The sequence below is a fragment of the Eucalyptus grandis genome, chromosome 5 (assembly GCF_016545825.1).
Source record: "Eucalyptus grandis isolate ANBG69807.140 chromosome 5, ASM1654582v1, whole genome shotgun sequence".
NCBI lineage: Eukaryota > Viridiplantae > Streptophyta > Magnoliopsida > Myrtales > Myrtaceae > Eucalyptus > Eucalyptus grandis.
Window position 1 is genome coordinate 14,263,395 of NC_052616.1, and position 21,390 is coordinate 14,284,784.

The 21,390-nt window shown below is 38.7% G+C and overlaps 2 protein-coding genes across 2 annotated transcripts; both read right to left on the minus strand.

Moving 5' to 3' along the window:
* Positions 1-1,331: 1,331 nt before the first annotated feature.
* On the minus strand, positions 1,332-4,598 carry LOC104444312 (cytochrome P450 704C1). The gene is made up of 5 exons (XM_010057968.2): positions 4,005-4,598; positions 3,321-3,605; positions 2,657-2,995; positions 1,840-2,040; positions 1,332-1,741 (listed from the first exon to the last, which is right to left on the minus strand). Exons 1-5 carry the CDS (start codon positions 4,530-4,532, stop codon positions 1,553-1,555), a joined length of 1,542 nt encoding a protein of 513 aa, XP_010056270.2. The 5' UTR covers positions 4,533-4,598; the 3' UTR covers positions 1,332-1,552.
* A 5,738-nt stretch (positions 4,599-10,336) lies between these two features.
* LOC104444311 (cytochrome P450 704C1-like) lies at positions 10,337-13,594 on the minus strand. The gene is made up of 5 exons (XM_039312283.1): positions 13,024-13,594; positions 12,262-12,546; positions 11,577-11,915; positions 10,770-10,970; positions 10,337-10,671 (listed from the first exon to the last, which is right to left on the minus strand). Exons 1-5 carry the CDS (start codon positions 13,549-13,551, stop codon positions 10,486-10,488), a joined length of 1,539 nt encoding a protein of 512 aa, XP_039168217.1. The 5' UTR covers positions 13,552-13,594; the 3' UTR covers positions 10,337-10,485.
* Positions 13,595-21,390: the final 7,796 nt, after the last annotated feature.

Below are 21,390 nucleotides of genomic sequence, written 5' to 3' on the forward strand. Positions count from 1 at the left end.
AAAGTCAACTGATAACATCCTTTGGTTAATAGATGATTTAGAGGAAAAAATATCAGCTAAAATAAACCGAGAATTGGTGCTTCCCAAGCGGCAAAGCATGAGTATTGCAAACTTTCTTGCTCACCTTTTCTTCACCACGCGCGAAAGGGCCATCAAAACCGACTGAGGGGTGACATCGTAAGCAATTAGAAAGTACGGGGGTCAATCTAAAATAAATGAAACAGTAGGGACTGTCGCCGGAATTACACCCAAAACACTGGACCAACAATCAATTTTCTCATTTTTGAGAGAGAGAGAGAGAGAGAGAGAGAGAAGTGAACGCGATGGTGGGAAGAGGGAGGAGGACGCGGCGGCTTACGGCATCTGGTGAATATCTGGGATGGAATCCATAGTCAAATATGCAAGAGCTAGCAGACAGTCGATTTAGACTCGTGTCTGCCTTGCTTCTTTTGCTAGCGAGTCATGGTAGTTCCAAGATGATTTCTTTGCATATACCTCATCCAGACCGTCTTTCTGAGTATGATCTTAGATTTGTCCATTTAGGTATAGAGAATCAAGAAAAACAAACTTGAGAAGGCCAATGATGAGAATGGCATGGACTTTACCGGAGATGAGAAGGTCAAATTTGGAGAGGTTGTGGAAGCTCTTGCCCGCATGGGCCGCGATTCCTAAAGTAGTGTCCCATGTTTTGCTGGTCAATCGACTAATGGTGCAGATTCCGAAATTAGTTGTTCCATTCCCCCTGCCCATTTAATTTATTTCTTTTTCATTTGGGTGAAGGCATTGAAGACCCCGCAAAATGCATCCCAACAGCAACTTTGTTTACTGGCAATTGAGGCGTAACGAAATCGCAAAGGATGGACAATAACGTCCGGCAGCCAACTTCCTTTGACAATATCTTCTTCATTATGATCGTCGCAAAGGATGGACAATAACGTCCGGCAGCCAACTTCCTTTGACAATATCTTCATTATGATCGTGACCTTCCTCAGAACACTACTTTGGCCATATATTTTAAAGCAAATTATGATGGCATTCTGTATCAGTTTCGAGAGATTTAGTTTTTGTCATAGGATATCTCATTTCTTTCATCACGGGAGGAGAACCATTCTTCTTTCCCTAAATTTGTGATAGTTTAGACATTTAACCAAGTGCTTTACTACACATAACAGCAAAACCTGTTCTCAGTATCTATTCTTACGAATAGGTCCAACTCAGCCGAAGCCAATTAGCTGATTATCAGATTGGTATGTCAATGATATAATTAATTACTGGATAGCTGATTATTGGATGAGCTTGAAAACCGTCTTTAGCTCTAGGGACATATCAGCTTATTAGCCCCTCAGAGGCTTTACGAAAATAAGATTTTATTGGCATTGTCACAGAGCCTGACGAACTTATATTACAGACTGAATATAAACTCACTGTTCCAATCTTACATGCAATTATAACATCATGAGGTGCGCATGCTTGCTTATCAGTGGAAACTGCTAGCATCCAACGTTAGAAATCCATATGATGTGATGGACCATACTCAACGATAGTCCAACTCTTATTTAGCCAATCTGGGAACAGCATGAAGAGGTAAGCCATTGTCGATGTGAAGGGTGAACATGACCTTGTAGGTTATGGGTCTAGCTTCGTCAGCTAATCTGAAACGAAAGAAGCGAAGGAGGGCTATTGAAACTATTTTCATCTGGCGGTAAGCGAAATCCTTCCCGAGGCAGATCCTAGGACCAGCCTGCAAATAGGAAAGTAGGAGTGTCACTGTAGATGCTTGGAATATGTACACACACTCTGGACATTCAATTCACAAGGACTTGGGATAAAGAAACGAACATGGAACGCAACAAATTTGAAAGGTGATTCATTTTGGAAAATTCCATCCTTCAACCATCTTTCAGGTTTGAAATCCTCGGCATCTTCTCCCCATATGTTATGCATTCTTGCCATTGAGTAAGCCAAGTAATTAACGTTGTCCCCCTTTTTCACGTGGAAGCCATCTGGGAGAACGTCATCTGTCTCAGCACATCTTCCGTCCTGTTGTGCAGGAGTGTGAAAGATCAAAGTTAGCATGTACAGATACAAAAGCCAAAGCTTGTTAAATGGGTGTTCTCTTTGGCTTGTGCTTGATTGTAATTGCCAATCTGATGGATTTCTAGTATCTGCTGGGTTGCTGATCATGTTTTGTTCAGAAGAATATTGACTCTTTGGCGTGGCAATTGACATTTGAATACGAATTAAGAACTAGCTGCAAGATCGCAATGCAGTCAGAGTAGCACTAGTATCTGTTCGTGAATTTAGAGATGAATGAAAAGCAAGCATTTGATTTGGGATGGAAAAATGTGACCTGTGATTAATGGAAATGAAAAAATTCCCAGTCATGCACCTAAGCAAAATTTTTAGTCTGTCATAAATACACTTGGATGATGCATCGTAGCTTCTAAAGTCAGGAAAACTGTGATGTCTTGTAGTGCAACTCCAATGGCAATTTACTCAGAACCGTTATGATTGGCTCTCTCCAAGCTCCAATGTTCTGCTGATGAATTGATTTGAGTTCATAATATCTCAAGTTAATTTATTTTTTATTTTTTGTTCTCTTCTGGGATCAGTCGGGGGGTTGAACTTCAATTCTTACAAGTGAAGAGTAAATTACCAGCGGAAGTGCAGGGTACAGCCTCAAAGTCTCTGTGAGTGTGGCATGAAGGTAGTGCATTTGGCCAAGCACCGGATCAGTTATTCTTTCCACGAATTCATCTGGGTTAGCTTCACTTGCCTGATCTCCAATCACTTCCTTTATTTCGTCGACAATCTTTTGCTGCACCAGGGGGTTTTTACAGAGCATGTAGAGGAACCATGATAAGGTATTTGCACTAGTGTCTTTTCCCGCAATCATGAAATTCAGAATTATATCCCTCAAGTACTTCTCGTTCATATTCTTGGGATCTTTCTCGCACTCGAGCAAAAATCTCGAGAGAATGTCCTCCTTGTCATTCTTGTAGGAAAAAGATGGGAAAGAAAACATCAACCGGGAGAATTGCCAAAGAAAAATCCTCTAAAAAGTAGTATGACTTTGTCATGAAAACAATCTTTAGATGGTGCCACAAGTTTTTCTATTCAGAATTCTTCCTCTGAAAATAGTTCTTCAGCTTCTACAGAATCCTTCCAGTGTTCTTGTTATTAAAATCTTCCGCAGTATCACATGCCATAATGCCTCTTCCTAATTTGAGTAGTGGCTTGACAAAAAAATTGAACAGCTAAACGCACACTAAGTACTTCCATTTTACACATTTACTAATAAAATTTTAAAAAGTACTCACCAGTTCTCGCCGCACTGTGAGTTGATTCCTCTTAATCTTGATAAGTTGATGCACAAAATTGTCCATGAGTTTAATGTCATTCCTAAGACAAGCTTCTGAACCGATGTTGAGAAGTCTTTTGAGTTCCCAAGAAGGATTGATGTATCGCCAGTAGGTTAGTGCATTCGCCTCATCAAAAGCTTTCATGAAGGCTCTTCCCTCTTTGCTTGATCCTTCCAAGCAGTTCAATTCCACACCGAATCCAACTTTAAAGATGGAATCCAAAGTGCACCTCATCAATATATCCTACACACAAGATTTAAGACAATATGATGAGCAAACAAATATACAGTGTCCTCTCACCCTCTTTGCTACTGTAAAGACCATTATCAGGAAATGTCCTTTCTTGTACAGTGATGGTTGCCATATATATATCATGGTCACTCTTATCGTTGAGTGACCCCAACAGTTTTCGTCTATCCTAGGTTTCTTTTCGAGACTAGCTATATCTAATCCTCTTTAGATTGCATACATATCCAATCATTTTCAGACAAAGGTACATATCTATTAAATCCGGATGACCAACTCCAGTATAGTTCGATATTCTGTCAGAAATATGCAGTCTTTTCCATTCACCTTATGTTTCTTTCAAAGTGGTATTGATCATCGTGGAGTTCTCGCCATTCAAAAATTGAAACTACTCACTTGCATGTCGAATCCCTCTGAAGCAGCCGATAGCTCCTCCACGACCTTGACCAGCTTTGCAGCATTCTTCCTGAACACGCAACAACTAAAATCTCTGAGCACCCTTGTCGCAAACTCAAAGCTCGCGACCTTCCTTTGCTTCTTCCACTTCCCTCCTTCCACCACAAAAATCCCCTCCCCGAACAAATCCTTCAGTATATCTATGTCAAACTTTCCCCTCGTGTAATTATCAAAGTTGGTCTTTACCATGTGCTCAATGTTCCTTGGATCGGTTGTGTAGATCTGACTCCGGTCTGGTGCGAGGAGCCGGAACGTCGGAGATATCCTCGCGACTTCGGTCAGGTAGTCGTAGAGCCGGTTGAAGTTGAAGAGTTGAGCGAAGACTGTCCCACGAACGGGCGGATACTTAGAGTCCCAGAGTGACTTGCCGGTGAAGGTTCTCAGGAGGAGGAGCGCACAGGCGAGGAAGAGAACAACTGGAACGAGCGCCGTGGAGTAGAGCAGCACGGACATAATATTGATGTCCATTTTTGTGTGTGAAGAAGATTGGAAGGTAACGAGGATGAAGAAAAAGAAGATGATATCCTTGCCTTGGTTCACGTCTCAAGACTCTTTTGACTTTATCCATTTGTTTACTTAGCATATAATGTAGGTTTTAATGATGTGGCAAGAAAGATTAAATTAGTGCTTGTGATTGAGATGTGGTTAGTTGGGAAGCAGAGATTACGCACGCGTAGGAAATGATGGGCAAGCTTTGGTTTGATCTGTGTGTTGTGGGGAAAGTTTGAGATCTTGGAAGTGGTCGGCGAGGCGAGCCGGCCAACAAAATAATTATTAAAAAATCAAATAAAAAAATATTATTAAAAATTTATTCACGTTAGCATCGGCTAGACAATTGGCCATGTCGACACCAATTGGTAAAAAATGTCAATACTAGCCGGCCAAAAATTTTCACATTAGCGGTAGCTGAACAATTGGTCATGTTAGTGCAAATTGGCCAAAATTGTTAACGTTAAACAGTTGGCCATATCAAATTGATTAGATGGATTAAAATGATACAAATACAAAAAGTTTAGGATTGAATTGATAAGAAAAAAAAATTATAATTGAGTTGATACAATTATAATAAGTGTAAGACTTTTTGATAATTCTCCATATAAAATTAGGAGAAGGAATTCCTACTTTCTCAAAAGATGAAATCATTTCCCAAACATAACAACTCTCTTAACAAACACTCACTTCTTACCTTTTTCAATGTCAGTTATTTTAAATGAGATTTAAACACTCGAAAATGTTTTCAAATAATACATTTTCAGTATATCATTAAATAAATAAAAATTTTCAATTTTTTTAGATGATTTCCACAAAAAAACCCTTATCATAAATTTTTAACCGGAACAGACACATCCTAAGAAGGAACCACCCCACGAGAGTCAATTTTCTGGAGTTTCTTGAGTCATGGTTAAGCTATTAAAACTAAACTTCATAATATGATTGTTTTCCTTTTTTGCTGAACCCCTGCCCCGCCTGGGAGATGCGAGATCGTACCAAGAATGCTTTTCAAGGGTTTCACTTCCAACTCGGTGAACTTGAACCACTTCGAAGTTGGTATTATCACCATGAATAAAAAAATACAAATATCTTTTCATTTGACGGTATTTATATTTAATTTTATCTAGGCACGTTGAGATAGTGACATACATTACGAAATCACATTGTAAGCATCGAAAGTCAACTGACAACATCTTTCGGTTAATAGATGATTAAAACTCCATTTATTTTACGAAAAACAACTTTCGGTAAAATATTTTATAAGTTTTTCTGTGTTCCTTTTGCAAAAAAAAAAATAAAAATGAATTGGTCAAGGAAAACATTTTCGATTGACGGAAAAGTTCTTCTAACAAATGGGAAATTATTTTCCATTTTATCTTCTTTCTTTCACTTTTAAACCAAGTTTTTTTTTTACCAAACACTTTTTCCTTTTATTTTTTTAATAAAAATCGCACTTTTAATTATTTGAAATTTTTCCTTTCCTTTTTTTCCTTTTTTCTTTAATCGGTTGCTGGCCACAACAACAACCGACCACTTGCCATAGGTAAGCTCAAGCCCTACCTAGCTCGTCAAATATGGTGAGGCTGGAGCTCATTGGCTACAAGCAACCTAGCCTTATTGGATCAAATCGGACTCAACCTTGTCGATATCTCTAAAGCTAGAGTCTACTTGAGCTCACTGGTAGCCGATTGTTGGTTGTCATCGTGGTCAGCCGTGGAAGAAGAAGAAGAAGAAAAGAAGAAAGAAATGCAAAATAAAATAATTAAAAATTTATTTAAAAAAATAAAATAATATAAAAACTATTGAAAGGAGTGTATGAAGGAAAAGATTTTCTTAACAAACAGGAGAAAATATTTTTCACTTCATTAAGGTTTCAATCAAACATAAAAAAAAAAAAAAAAATAGTCATTTTTCTGAAAAATGTCTTCTTAAAAATATTTTTTTTTTGAAACATCTGTATTTATTTTGCGAAATAAATGGAGCCTTAAAGAGCTAAAATAAATCAAGAGCCGGTGGTCCCAATGCAATTTTATAGGACAAACTTTGTTGCTCATCTTTTCTTCACCATGCCCAAAGGGCCACCAAAATCGACTGAGGGGTGACATGGAAAGCAATTAGAAACTATGGGGTCAATCTCAAATGAATGAAACATTAGGGACCATCGCCAGAATTACACGGAAAACACAAGACCAACAATCAATTTTCCCATTTTTGAGAGAGAGACGGTGGGAAAAGGGAAAATCTCAAATAAGAACCCAAAATGAGCCTATTTTCTCCAATAAAGACCCGAAGTGACCGTTGTCCCAAATAAATACCAAAAGTGGCTAACAAGTCTCAAATAAAGACCTGAACTTGCCGGTTGGCCAAAATGTTCACCGGTCGGCGAGAGTGTGACATTTCCGGTTGTCGCGACCTACCCTCGGGGGGAGGGAACGGGTTTAGGGGTATTGCCTAAAGAACGGACCTAAGGCCCATGATTAGGCGTGGGCTCTCCCAACCCCATACCTCGGTTGACGTTGGGATATTCTTAAGAAATTTTGCACAAAATGAGTCACCACTAGCCTATTGGGGTCGGCTAGAAACCAAATGAGGCATGAGAGTGTACCTCACTTCCTACACAACCAAAGAATCTATGGTCGGGGACTTGATTACACTAATTGACTAATTAATGCTCTTTCGGTACCTAATTTTGTTCATTTTAAAATAAATTATTTTTGTCAAGCAGTTTGAATTAATTATATACATATCCTAACATGCGAGGTGATCATGTGAGTGCGCAATCATTAAAATAACAATCATAGCTACCAAGATCCTAATTACAATAAAATTAAACACATGCAATTAAACATAATTAGATATGCAAATTAAACATATGACATAATCAATATGCGAGCAAATAAATGTCTAATTACACTAAGAAAGCAAGATATAGCAATTCCTAATCAAACACCATCATTTTTTAATTTTCGAAATTTTTAATTTTTTTAAAAAATTTTAAATTTTAATATTTTTTAATATTTTTTTAGATTTTCGAAGTTGTTTTTTTTTTTTTTAAAAAAATAATTTTTTTGAGACCGGACCGGGTCCGAGCCGAGGGAGAAAGGAAGATGGGCCGGCTCACGCCTGGGCCCTCGTGAGGGGGAAAAAAGGAAAAAAGAGGCGGGCGGCGAGCCGGGCCTTTAGGCGTTTTTTTATGTTTTTTTTTTCTCTTTTTTTTGTTGTTTTGTTCTTTTTTTTTCTCTTCTTTTTTCTTTTTTAGTGACTAATTCATAATCTTGTATGCGATTGAGTCATGAATACAATAGTAAAATTTATGTGTCAACACCGTGGCCGGAATATGGGCAATCTTGTCCAAAAAATATAGATAGAAATTAACAAACCCTAAAAACCACCCCCAAACTCTTCACGTTCTTTTGACCTATTCATCTTCTCACGTTTTTGTCCTTCTTTCTCCATTATTTGTCCTCTTTCGCGAGCACGGAAATTTTCTGTTAATGGAACACAAATTGAAACACAACAAGAAATTTATACCTTCGTTTCTTCACATCTTCTTCTTTTGTTTTTTGTCTTTGTTTCTTTCTACGAAGAAGACAAATATTGAGTAAAGCCACCTTTTCGTTATTGAGACACTCGATTCTTCATTATCTTTTCCTAGGTTCGCCATACACTTTGATTTACACTCTCGTTCAACGAGGTCAGTTTTGTTCAAATTGAAAGTGAGAGAGGGAGGGAGGGAGGGAGGGAGGGCACATACCTTTGAAACTCAAGGAGACAGGGATCTTGCTCCATCAACAGAGAATTTGGGTTTCTCCAAACGAGAGGAGACAAATAACGTAAACAATGAAGAGCGAAAGAAGAATGTGAAGAGTTTGAGGGTTTTATTTTTAGGATTTGTTAATTTCTATCTATAACCTTTTGGGACAAAATGCCACCGGAAATGTCACACGCTCGCCGGCCGATGAACATTTTGGCCAGCTGGTGGGTTCAAGTCTTATTTGAGACTTTAGCCACTTCGGATCCTTATTTGGAACAATGGTCATTTTGAGTCATTATTTGAGAAAGTAAGCTCACTTTGGGTCTTCCCATGGGAAAATGGAGGAGGCGGAGAGTGGAGAACGACAAGGCGACTCACTGTGGGGCCACCGCCATCCCCCCTCCACCCCGACGTCTCCCAGGCTGACAATGCATTGTCTTTCCAAGCTTCTCATCTCCTTCACTCCTTCTCGACCTCCGAGCGTGGCATGCAATTTTCCGCATCATGGATGACGCCTTGATTGACTTCAGTCTCCATGTTTCGTCAACACCCTTTTCAAGCTAGTGATGATGGTAGTATGTACACACTTGAGATCGTCATTTGGGCGAACATGATGAAATGTGTGGCTCGTACCAGCAGGAGGTCGTTCTGCTACTTCTGTGGGAGATCTATTCTTGAAATGTCTAAAGCGAGAACGAGAGATTGAGTTCTAGAATGACAGAAGGTTCAGTGAAGCAATGTACTTGCGCTGGAACCCGTCATGGTATAATTACAGCATTCGGAGAAAGCGGTCGTTTTCACTTGGCATTGACCATTATGTAATTCTCCTACAGTATAGGAATCACGGTCGGAAAAGGGACATGTTGGAATCAATTGCTGTCATTTTAGACAGATTTCTGCTTTAGAAAAAGTGTAATCTTTTTGGAACTACTGGAGATAAAAGTATTTCAATGTCGTTTACGTGAGATCCCTAGTCTTGCTCAAAATAGCATTCTCTTTGCCGTGAGTTCTGAAAATTTACAAGCAGTAACAATCTGTACCTGTTGAATCGGGCTTGTGCATGTAGTGAATATTTGGGATGAAATCCATAGTAAAAAATGCAAGAGCTAGTAGATACATGGCAGGGAGTCATGGTAGTTCCAAGATGAGCTTTTTTGCATTTACCTCATCCAGACTGTCTTCCTATGATCTTAGGCATAGAGAATCAAGGAAAAAGAAACAGAAGAAGGCCAGTGCTGAGAATGGCATGTACTTTCCCAGAGATGAGAAGGTCAAATTTGGAGAGGCTGTCTGAAGCTCTGCTCAAATTGGCCATGATCCCTAAAGTAGTGTTCTATGTTTTGCTGGTCAATCGACTAATGGTGTAGATTCTGAAATTAGCTGTTTCATTCCCCCCCTTGCCCATTTAATTCGTTTCATTTTGATTTGGGTGAAGGCATGAAGACCCCGCAAAATGTATCCAACAGCAACTTTGTTTACTGGCCATTGAGGTGTAGCAAAATCGCTAAGTATGGGCAGCCAGGCCCAGCAGACGACTTCCTTTGAAAATAGGTTCTTCATTATCATTGTGACCTTCTTTAGAGCACTACTTTGGCCATATGTTTTTAGGCAAATCATAATGGTATTCTGTATTTCTAATTTGGCTTATTATAATGTTAGTTTTGAGAGATCTAGTTTTGTCATGGGATATCTAATTCCTTGCATTGCAGGAGGAGAACCATTCTTCTTTGCCTAATTTTGTGATAGTTTTTTTTCATTTAACCAAATGCTTTACTCCACATAACAGGAAAACTTGTTCTCAGTATATATTCTTATGAATATTCTAGCTCAGCCGAAGCCAATTACCTGATTATCAGATTGGTATGCCAATGATATAATGAATTGCCCGATGGCTGATTATTGAATGAGCTGGAAAGCCATTTTAGTTCTAGGGACATATCAGCTTGTTGGCCTCTCAGTAGCTTTATGAAAATAAGATTTTATTGGCATTGTCACAAAGCCTGATGAACTTATAGTACACACTGAATATAAGCAAAACACATTAATATTCCAATCTTTATATCCAGTAGTAAGATCATGGAGTGCACATGCTTACTTATCAGTGAAAACTGCTAGCATCCACCATTAGAAATCCATGTCTCCATGGGCTATACTCAACGATGGTCCAACTCTTACTTAAGCCAATCTGGGAACAGCATGAAGATGTAAGCCATTGTCAATGTGAAGGGTGAACATGACCTTGTAGGTCACAGGTCTAGTTTCATCAGCTAATCTGAAATGGAAGAAGCGAAGGAGAGCTACTGAAACTATCTTCATCTGGCGGTAAGCGAAATCCTTTCCAAGGCAGATCCTAGGACCAGCCTGCAAATAGGAAAGTAGGTTTGTCACTGAAGATGCTTGGTATATGTACACACACTTTGAACATTCAATTCATGAGGACTTGGGATAAAGAAACGAACATGGAATGCAACAAATTTGAAAGGTGATTCATTTTGGAAAATTCCATCCTTCAACCATCTTTCAGGTTTGAAATCCTCAGCATCTTCTCCCCAGACGTTATGCATTCTTGCCATTGAGTAAGCCAAGTAAGTAACGGTGTCCCCTGCTTTCACGTGGAAGCCATCTGGGAGAACATCATCTGTCTTGGCACATCTGCTATCCTGTAGTGCAGAAGTGTGAAAGATCAAAGTTAGCATGTATTGATACAAAATCTGAAGCTTGTTAAATGCGTGTTCTCTTTGGCTTGTGCTTGCTTTGTAATTGCCAATCTGATGGATTTCTAGCATCTGCTGTGTTGCTGATCATGTTTTGTTCAGAAGAATATTGACTCTTCTGCGAGGCATTTGACATTTGAATACAATTTAAGGACTAGTTGCATGATGGCAATGCAGTAAGAGTAGCACTAGTATTTGTTCTTGAATTTAGAGATGAGTGAAAAGCTAGCATTTGATCTGTGGTGGAAAAATGTGAGCTCTATAGTTGTTTAATGGGAATTAAAGGATTCCCGAACATGCACTTAAGCAAAATTTTCAGTCTGTCATAAATACAGGTGGATGATGCATCGTAGCTTCTAAAGTCTGGAAAATCATGATGTCTTGTGGTGCAACTCCAGTGGCAATTTACTCAGACCCATTGTGATTCAATGATGTGTTGATGAATTTATTTGAGTTCATAATATCTCGAGTTAATTTTGAACTTTTTGTTTTCTTTTTCTGTGATCAGTTTGGGATTTGAACTTCAAATCTTACAAGTAAACAGTAGATTACCTGTGGGACTGCAGGATACAGCCTCAAAGTCTCTGTGAGTGTGGCATGAAGGTAGTGCATTTGGCCAAGCACCGGATCAGCTATTCTTTCAACGAATTCATCTGGGTTAGCTTCACTTGCCTGATCTCCAATAACTTCCTTTATTTCGTCCACAATCTTTTGCTGCACCAGGGGGTTTTTACAGAGCATGTAGAGGAACCATGATAAGGTATTTGCACTAGTATCTTTTCCCGCAATCATGAAATTCAGAATTATATCCCTCAAGTACTTCTCGTTCATATTCTTGGGATCTTTCTCGTGCTCGAGCAAAAATCTGGAGAGAATGTCCTCCTTGTCATTCTTGTAGGAAAAAAATGGGAAAATGAAACATCAGCCTGGGGAATTGCCAAACAAAAAACCTGGAAAGTAGTATGACAGTCATGAAAACAATCTTAAGATGGTGCCACAAGTTCTATTCAGAATTCTTCCTCTCAAAATGGTCCTTGAGCTTCTACAGGATTCTTCCATTGTTCTTGTTATTAAAATTTTCCACAACATCGCAACATCACATGCCATAATGTATCTTCCTAACTTGAGTAGTGGCTTGACAAAAGAAGAGCACAAACTTCAAAAAATCGAACAGCTAAATGCACACTAAGTACTTACAATTTACACGTTCACTACTAAAATTTTAAAAAGAACTCACCTGATCTCGCTGGGCTGTGAGTTGATTCCTCTTGATCTTTATAAGTTGATGCACAAAATTGTCGATGAGTTTAATGTCATTCCTAAGACGAGCTTCTGAACCGATGTTGAGAAGTCTTTTGAGTTCCCAAGAAGGATCGATATATCGCCAGTAGGTTAGTGCATTTGCCTCATCAAAAGCTTTCATGAAGGCTCTTCCCCCTTTGCTTGAACCTTCCAAGCAATTCAATTCCACACCGAATCCAACTTTGAAGATGGAATCCAAAGTGCACCTCATCAATATATCCTACACACAAGATTTAAGACAATATGATGAGCAAACTAATGCACAATGTCCTGTTTCCTTCTTTTCTACTGTCACGACCATCGTAAGGATATGTCCTTTCTTCTACTGTTATGGTTGCCATCTCTCTCTCTCTCTCTCTCTCTCTCTCTCTCTCAAATTGTTTGGGTGGAGGCCGAGGAGGACTGATGACTACCACGCGATGGTCGCTCCTATTGTCGGGTGACCCCAACAGTTTTCGTCTATCCTAGGTTTCTCTTCAAGACTAGCTATATCTAATCCTCTTTAGATTGCATACATATCCAATCATTTTCAGACAAAGCTACATATCTATCAAATCCGGACGACCAATTTCATTATATTTCGATATTCTGTCGGAAATATGCGGTCTTTATGTTTGATTCCATTCACCTTATGTTTCTTTCAGAGTGGTTTTGATCGTCGTGGAGTTCTCGCCATTCAAAAATTAAAACTACTCACTTGCATATCGAATCCCTCTGAAGCGGCCGATAGCTCCTCCACGACCTTGACCAGCTTCGCAGCATTCTTCCTGAACACGCCACAGCTAAAATCTCTGAGCACCCTTGTCGCAAACTCAAAGCCGGCGACCTTCCTCTGTATCTTCCACTTCTCTCCGTCCACCGCGAAAATCCCCTCCCCTAACAAATCCTTCATTATATCTATGTCATACTTTCCCTTCGTGTACTTATTGAAGTTGGTCTTCAATATGTGCTCGACGTTCCTTGCATCCGTTGTGTAAATGCCACTCTGGTACGGCGCGAGGAGCCGGAACGTCGGAGATCTCCTCGCGACTCCGGTCAGGTAGTCGTAGAGCCGGTTGAAGTAGACAAGTTGTCCGAAGACCGTCCCTCGAACGGGCGGATACTTAGAGCTCCGGAGGGACTTGCCGGTGAAGGTTTTCAAGAGGAGGAGAGCGAAGGCGATGGAGAGGGCGACTGGAACGAGTGCTGCGGAGTAGAGCACCGTCGACACGATGTTGATGCCCATATTTTTTTTTCTCTGGTAAAGAAGCTGGACGGCAACGAGTATGAAGAGCACCGTCGACACGATGTTGATTTCCTTGCGTTGATTTATAGCTCAAGGCTCTTGACTTTGTCCATTTGTTTCACTTAGCTCTTTAGAATATAAGAATGTAGGAATTGCTGTGCATGTTCAGGTTTTATCTGTTTGTTGTGGAGGAAGTCAAGTAGTACTTGACAAGTACTCAGATGGCCTGCCACTCTTGGTGGTGAAGCTTCAAGCTTCATTTATCTTAATCAAAGTATATAAATATAAACCCTGAATTTCTTTTCTTTTTTGTTATGGAAAATTTACTGGGCATAAAACTATAAGCATTGAATTACATTTGGGCAATATTCAATCACGTATCCATTTGTTTTGTGCAAATTAAATGATATAGAAAACATTTTCCTATAAATGAAAATTTCTTTTGTTTTGCAAAAATATTTAGTCATAAATTATTATTAATGAAAACTTTGTTTATTGACTAATTATTTCAAGTGATATAAGTGATTAAATTTTTTTCTAAATCATTCATTTTTTTATAAAAGAAATGGACCTATGTTATTAGACTAAACCAATTAAATGACATAATATGGTTATTTTCCTTATTTTCCCCTCCCTTTATCATGCCTACTATGGTCAAGATCATAGAAGGAATGAGTTTCTACCTCTACTAGGGTTTTATTTCTAGGTAGGTGAACTTGAACCGCACAAAGCTAGTATCATTTCAATGAGTGATAAATAGTATTCTTTACAAGTCATTTTGCTCAAGAGATTCAAGGTCGGATGAATGGAAACTATGAAGATCATTTCATTCGAATGTACTTTCATTTGATTTTAGCCGGACATGTCGAGATAGGGCATGAGATGGAAGTCAAGGGAGATAATCTTTGGTTTAATAAATTATTAGGGAAAAAATCATTTAAAATAAACCAAGATATGGTGTTGCCTACGTGGCACATGAATAATATAAAACAAACTTCGTTGCTCACGGTTTCTTCCCCCCTTCGAAATGCCCAAAAGGGCCCCCAAAACTGACCGAGGGGTGCAATCGAAAGAGATTCGATAGTACAAGGCTAACTTTAATATAAAATGAAACGGTTGGGACTATCACTAGAATTACACGCAAATCACAGGATTACGTGTGATTGAGATGTGGTTAGTTGGGAAGCAGAGATTTCGCAAGCGTAGGAAATGATGGGCAAGCTTTGGTTTGATCTGTGTGTTGTGGGGCAAGTTTGAGACCTTGGAAGTGGTCGGCGAGGCGAGCTGGTCAACAAAATAATTATTAAAAAATCAAATAAAAAATATTATTAAAAATTTATTCACGTTAGCATCAGCTAGACAATTGGCCATGTTGACGCCAGTCGGTCAAAAATGTCAACACTAGCCGACCAAAATTAAAAGGGACATCGGGCTACGGAAGCACGCCAAGTCAATGAAAATGACTCTAGATTACATAAGCACGACAGGTCAATATAAAGGAACTTCGGGCTATAGAAGCACGCTGGGTCTATTAAAAGGGACATCGGGCTACGGAAGCACGCCGGATGAATATAAAGGACACTAGGCTACGGAAGCACGTCGGGTCAGTGAAAAGGGCTTCAAGCTAAGAAAGCACGCCGAATCGATGAAAATGACATCGGGTTACGGAAGCACACCAGGTCAGTAAAAGGACTCTAGGCTACAGAAGCACGCCAAGTCAGTGAAAAGGGCTTTAGGCTATGAAAGCACACCGAATCTCAAGGCTTCAAGGAGCAACTTGAACGTCAAGTATTACTCAGTCTTCAAAGAAATATTACATGTCAGATATAATTAGAGCAAAAACGTATATGCATTCATTAAAGACGTAGACAATTTGAGCTACTCTAGAATGCACATTTCAAAGTTCAATGAGGTTTTCATCCATTCAATAAATGTTTATGCATAATGACTTTACCATATTTGCATCACCTAAATTTCCATTAGAGAGAATTGTCCTTCAAGACAATGACATAGATTTATACTAAATGATAGACTTTTAGTTAGAAAGGACTTTCACTTACTCTCATTTAGAATGGCTATTTTATGAGAATCACTCCTTCATATTGACAAGGGTCCGAGTATTCTCGCAAGCAGTACAACATTACCAATTTGAGAGGTCTTTAACAGGGCCCATAATGTAGGCTTTGTCAATGGCTTAACAAAGGGACTCTTTGAATCGAGGCAATTAAAAGAACAACTGCGCAATCATCTCAGAGTTTACAAGTCAAGAACCCTACAAAATGAGAAAGAAATAATTTTGCTCGCACTTTTTTGAGTGATACTTATAAACATATGAACTCTCATGTTAATTCAAATGCCATAATCTGAAGAGACTTTGTAAGGGACGTAATATAGGCTGGGTTCATGGGTTGAGAAATGAAAGGATCATTAGGCTCAAAATATATGTAAAGGGTGAGAGTTGATGATCATCTTGGCATTACCACTAGTCTTCTTTTTCATCATCGAGGATTGTCTTCATAAGGCGCCTCATTGATTGTGAAAACTCAGCATTCGAGTCCTTTGAGTATTACTCCATTGGAAATACAACCTTTTTACAATCGATAGTCCTTATCTTGACTCTCCTTTTCCATCTATGGGCATCGGCATTGCTTTTACCATGCACACCGCTTTTTCATGCTCCTAGTTCTCATTCGTTTTTTCTTCACTTCTTTTTTCATGGGCATTGGCCTGGCTTTTACAAAGTACATTGCTTTTTCATACCCCTTAGTTCTATTGAATGACGTTTTTTAACATTTGGATTTTTAGGAGGTCTTCATCTTTTGCCAGCACTCTAGACCATACTATTTGAACAATTACTTTTTGCCTTGCCCCAATGTGAGGGATGATCACCAACTGGGTTTGAAGAAATGAAATTGCAAGCTCAAGTGGGCTATGCAAAGGATATATGTATGTAGAAGAAATGCTCTTCGTTATCCTAAGGAACTTAAATTACCACATAAATTCAATGTAATAACACGACTTGAAAATTGATGCAAGTGAAAGCAAAAAAATTCCTTTTTATTTTCTCACCTCATGATGCTATCTTACATCCCATTTGCCCCAATGTGGGATGGTTCTTGACAGGGGTAATTTAAATTTAAAAAAAATCTCCATAAGTGTATAAGGCTTAAAGGGGTTAAGCAATGGATCACATGTAGTATTTGGGATAGAAAAATGAATTGCCCCTCATCATTTTGGTCATCGTACTTTCGCGAGAAAACTCTTTATCTTGTAGATATTGAACTTTCTATACTCATCTCACAAATGTATAAGTAGGGGACTGTGTATAGGATAAAGCTTGCCTTTCATCATCCTAACACGTCTCATTCAACATTCTTAAGCATTGATGTCACTCTATTGAATTGTCTATCTTGACAAATCTCCACATGAAATTGGTGAGTTAAATAGGCAAAATCACTATGGAAATTCTCTTTTGAGAAGAGTCTAGCAACTTTAAGCATGAAAAGCTTTTGTGACTTCAAACAGACAATTTTCTACACTCAAAAATGCTCTCGTAAGTATTAAAAACATGATTTCAAGTGTTCATTCAAGGAATTGTCCCACGAATTGTCCTTGGATTGCCCCCTATCGAAATGGAACAAACACACAAATTGATCAATCGAGGCTGAAAATTCGATCTTTGATTTGATGAATTCTTACTTTTGCCCCTGCACAAAACAACGTGCATGAATAGGATACTATACAACATCAAAGTAAATGCACATGGAATATCCATTTTGGTTTGGGTGGAGATTTTGTCTTAGTCGGGTCACTACCAAAATCTGTCATGTCCCCAATTTGTCATCTGCAAGGGAAAGAACAAAGTGTCATTTCCTAAAATTAATCATGTTCAAGGACAAGACGTACCTCTTTCACCAGAGAATGATGTACTTGCCATTTATTTTCTTATTAATGTGCAAGAATGAAAATTCCGTCAAGCATGGAAATATAAAACACTTTGCTTGACTCTTCAAGATGGATATTTCAAGTGGTATCGAGATGTGACCCATATTAACTTTTTAGAACTGTGTTCTCAATCTTGTTGGGAAACATTTGAGCCAATTGATCTATCATCGCAACCCGATGCGCCTTTTCCAGATGCTTCCTCATCAGGCCAAGAAAATAATGCTCATGAATCATGTGTGCTTGAGTTCTTCACCCTCCTTGGTCCTCACGAAAATGAGATGGTTCAAAAGTCTTTTGGCTTTCTTCTTCAGGTCGTAATTTCTCAATCGTTTTGATCCGCCCTTTTAGCTCTCGACCGTGTAAGGATAGGTGAGCAGGATCGCTCCATAATCACCTATTTCGAGGAAATGAACACACGTATAAGCACAAGGTGAAAATAGGGAACCGGTCCATGATGATAATCTGATCGATTTTTCATTTTCATTTTTTTTTTCATTTACTCATGAAAAGTTCATACAATAAGGGAATTTCCTATTAAAAAAACTAGAAAAGTAGACACCCTAACAAAACCAAAATTCCTAAACATGAAATAGGAAAGGCCAAAATTTAAAACTCCCTAATAAAAACAATAAAAACATGAATTGAAAATAAATTCTCCAAAGTTTTTTTTTTTTCTAAATGATCCATTGCATGGCAATTTCCTCATTTCATTCTTAATTGACAAAAGGAATTAAATCAATGATTGACCTAGATTGTCATGGACGGACCAAAAGTATGACAAAGTAAGTAAATTGCATAGTATAGAGATAGAAGACTTACTTCACCAAGGAAACTCGATGGTAACCACATAGACATGCATATGAGATGTGAGGCTCAATTTCTACTCTAGACAGGCTTAGCAAAATGAAGCCACAAGGATGATCGAACCAGAAATTCTCGAAGCACCCGTTTCTCTCACTACAACCCCATCATCCTCAAACCCTTAAGATTTCCGTATTTCAAATGCTTCTAAGATAGATTATCTCTATGAAGTCTCTCTTAGTGACGAAACTAAGATCTTTGAAACCCAGCTTCCTTTGATGAACCCCTATTCAACTTTTGCTAAACCCACTTCATCATTTTCACCCATCCGCTCTATCCGTCAACTCATTTGCCAGACTCCCAAGGAAGTAAAGGAATATGTTCAGTCCTCTAAGTTCGACCAGCACCCCATTCCTGCTACTGAAAAAGAGTACTTTGTTACTCTTCAGATCCCTCTAGAGTTTCCTCGACAATGGATCTAGCAGGGATATTTCTATGTTCATTATGGAGTTGTTCATCTTGCTCTTACTTTTCATGGCCAAAAAGGTTTGCCAATTGTGGCAAGAATCATGTTGTTAGATACCAAGTTTTTAGAGTACCAGCATGCTTGCATAGGTACTGTTCAAACTACTTTAAATGCTGGAACAGTCTTCGTGACATTATATCCAAATTTCAACATTGCCCTTTCAGATCCCAATTACTTTCTTTTCTAAAAGTCTAGATCCATCTCACTGGGGCACCTCAGACTGCTTATTCTATAGTAGCAACTTTGCATTACCAAATGGTCTACAGAGTGCAGAACCATGTGCTTGATTTAAATTTCCACAATAAAAATGAAGATGCTTTGTTCATTTCCATGCAAAATGATCAAGTATCATGCATTCATGTCCCTAGACAGATCCCAAAAGAAAAGTTGGTCACGCTCCTTCCAGAGACGTGGATACCAACTATGAAAAGCTTCACCAAAGCAACAAGTTTTTCCAATCATCAGATTCTGCGTTTGTCAGAAAAAAGGATGGAATTGTTTCCATTAAATTTGGCAAGGAAAAAGAAGAAAATCCCTCTATCTTACAGACTCTTTTTATGATTGAGCCATGTGTTCCTGAGTCTATTTCCGAACTAGATCCAAAAAAGCTTGTTCGACACTTTAACAGTGATGGACATCATGTCCATTACTATAAAGACCAGTATGGCCATTGTTTTTGGGACCCTTTCTGCCAATGTTCTTATTGTACACATTCTCCTGATGAGGTAGATCCATTTGCAAAATCTCCGCCTCGGAGAAAAAAGCCAAAGAACCCTATGTACCAAAGGCACCTGAATGGAGACCCCTCCATTGATACTCTTGGTGAGTGTAATAAATTTCAGTTCATGGTTTCATATACACCAACACCACCACCAAAGTTCACTGCTTCCTCTCCAATATCACCAGATCCACCACAATCACCTCCTCCATCTCCTCCTCAGATAAAAACTAGCCATATCCCTGTTTTATAAGCTAATTGTAAAATGGGCCAAGAAACATTCATACCCACTTGAGGTTTCACCAGAAACACCACCTAGTTCTTCCATTGCTATGTTCCAAGAAACAGACTTTCCTCCTCTTGTTCAGGAAAGTTCTAAACTCTCTTTTCTTGCCTCAAAAGAGTTTATCGATTCACAAGGCAAATATAGGCATGTTCCTAAGATACCTGCCCCAACTGATGTGGATGAGCATGGAAGACAAAAAAGAACTCCTGTTGCTGAAGCTGTCTTAAATTGGCAATCAAAGACTCTCCTTGCACACAACAATGCTTTCAAAGCAATTGATTCCAAGATTGGAAATGTGCAACAAGATTTGCGAAGATATAAAGAAACCACCAAGACGATGCTTTCAGATTTCCAGAAGAGGCTTCATGCCTTAGAATCTGGACAACATCTAGGCTATCACCATCTTGAAAGTCCTAGAGCAGAAATAGAAAAGCTTAAAAAGCAAATCCAGATCCTTGAGGAAGGAAGGCTCAATCCATTTCCAACTACTTTGTGAGTAGATCCTCTCCCTCCTCCACCACCTCAGACGTCTATTTTTGCTGCTATTACTGATGCATCTATCAGACAGGACAAGACAGATGTGGCTAAGATGAGGAATTTTCTTAAAGAACTTGATCGCATAAGAAAAAAAAAAAAAGAAAGAAAAGATGCCCGAGAAATCCTCTCTTATCATAAGGGAGCCTGATCAAGTGATGTTGTCAAACCCGTTGGAATCCTTTTTAAGAGATTTGGGTAATCAAGAACCACAGCCTGATCTTGATCCTGTTGTTCCACAACCTCCACCCCAAATTGATCCTATTATCCCAACAGATCAAATTTTGTTTCCAATAGAACCAGCTTTTCCAAATATTATTGATACTAAATCATACTCAATATCTCTTTCATCCTCATCGTCATTTTCAATCCCTACCATTGATTCCCTTCCTATAGCACCAATAACTTCATCAATATTCATGGTCGATCCTCCATATCATGATATGGAATCAAATCCTTCTGAACTAGAAGTTGTTTAGCCAAACAGTCACTCTCAGAGTGTGTCCACTTCATCAAAGCAGTTTTTCATTATTGATGACATACCTTACCACAAATGGCCAAAAGACTTGAGGAATTTCATACTTGGCTGAATACCTAAGCTATTACCAACCAAGACAAGTATGACGTTCTTTTCAACTTTGTCACAAGGTTCACATGTAACCTCAAACTTTGGTGGCAATCTTTAGTAGAACAAGATCAAATGCATTTTTTGCTCTCCCCAAATTTTGGCCATGCCATTACCCTTCTATATCACTTCTTTGTGAGAAAACCTATTAATCTCATAGAACTCAAAAGAAGAGAATTTTTCAAAAGAAAATGTTGTTCTCTTCAGAAAAAACATCTTGATAAGTATTATCGTGAAATGCTTAAGCTCTTCTATCAAATTGGAGATGATGCAAACTTTAAACATGTTTTCTTGACCTCTATCCCCAAAGAATTATCTCAAACAGTAGAAAGGACTTTTCTATCTAGACAGAGAAGGATCCAAGATGTTCCGTTGGGAGAAATTCAACAAGAAATTCAATTTGG

Bases quoted from the DNA above. Each gene is read 5' to 3' on its own strand.
- LOC104444312 (XM_010057968.2), bottom strand. From the start codon at position 4,532: ATGGACATCAATATTATGTCCGTGCTGCTCTACTCCACGGCGCTCGTT. The intron at 3,606-4,004 runs GTGAGTAGTTTC...TCTTGTGTGTAG, and splicing joins CAGAGGGATTCGACATGCAA to GATATATTGATGAGGTGCAC. The intron at 2,996-3,320 runs GTGAGTACTTTT...TTTTCCTACAAG, and splicing joins TCACAGTGCGGCGAGAACTG to AATGACAAGGAGGACATTCT.
- LOC104444311 (XM_039312283.1), bottom strand. From the start codon at position 13,551: ATGGGCATCAACATCGTGTCGACGGTGCTCTACTCCGCAGCACTCGTT. The intron at 12,547-13,023 runs GTGAGTAGTTTT...TCTTGTGTGTAG, and splicing joins CAGAGGGATTCGATATGCAA to GATATATTGATGAGGTGCAC. The intron at 11,916-12,261 runs GTGAGTTCTTTT...TTTTCCTACAAG, and splicing joins TCACAGCCCAGCGAGATCAG to AATGACAAGGAGGACATTCT.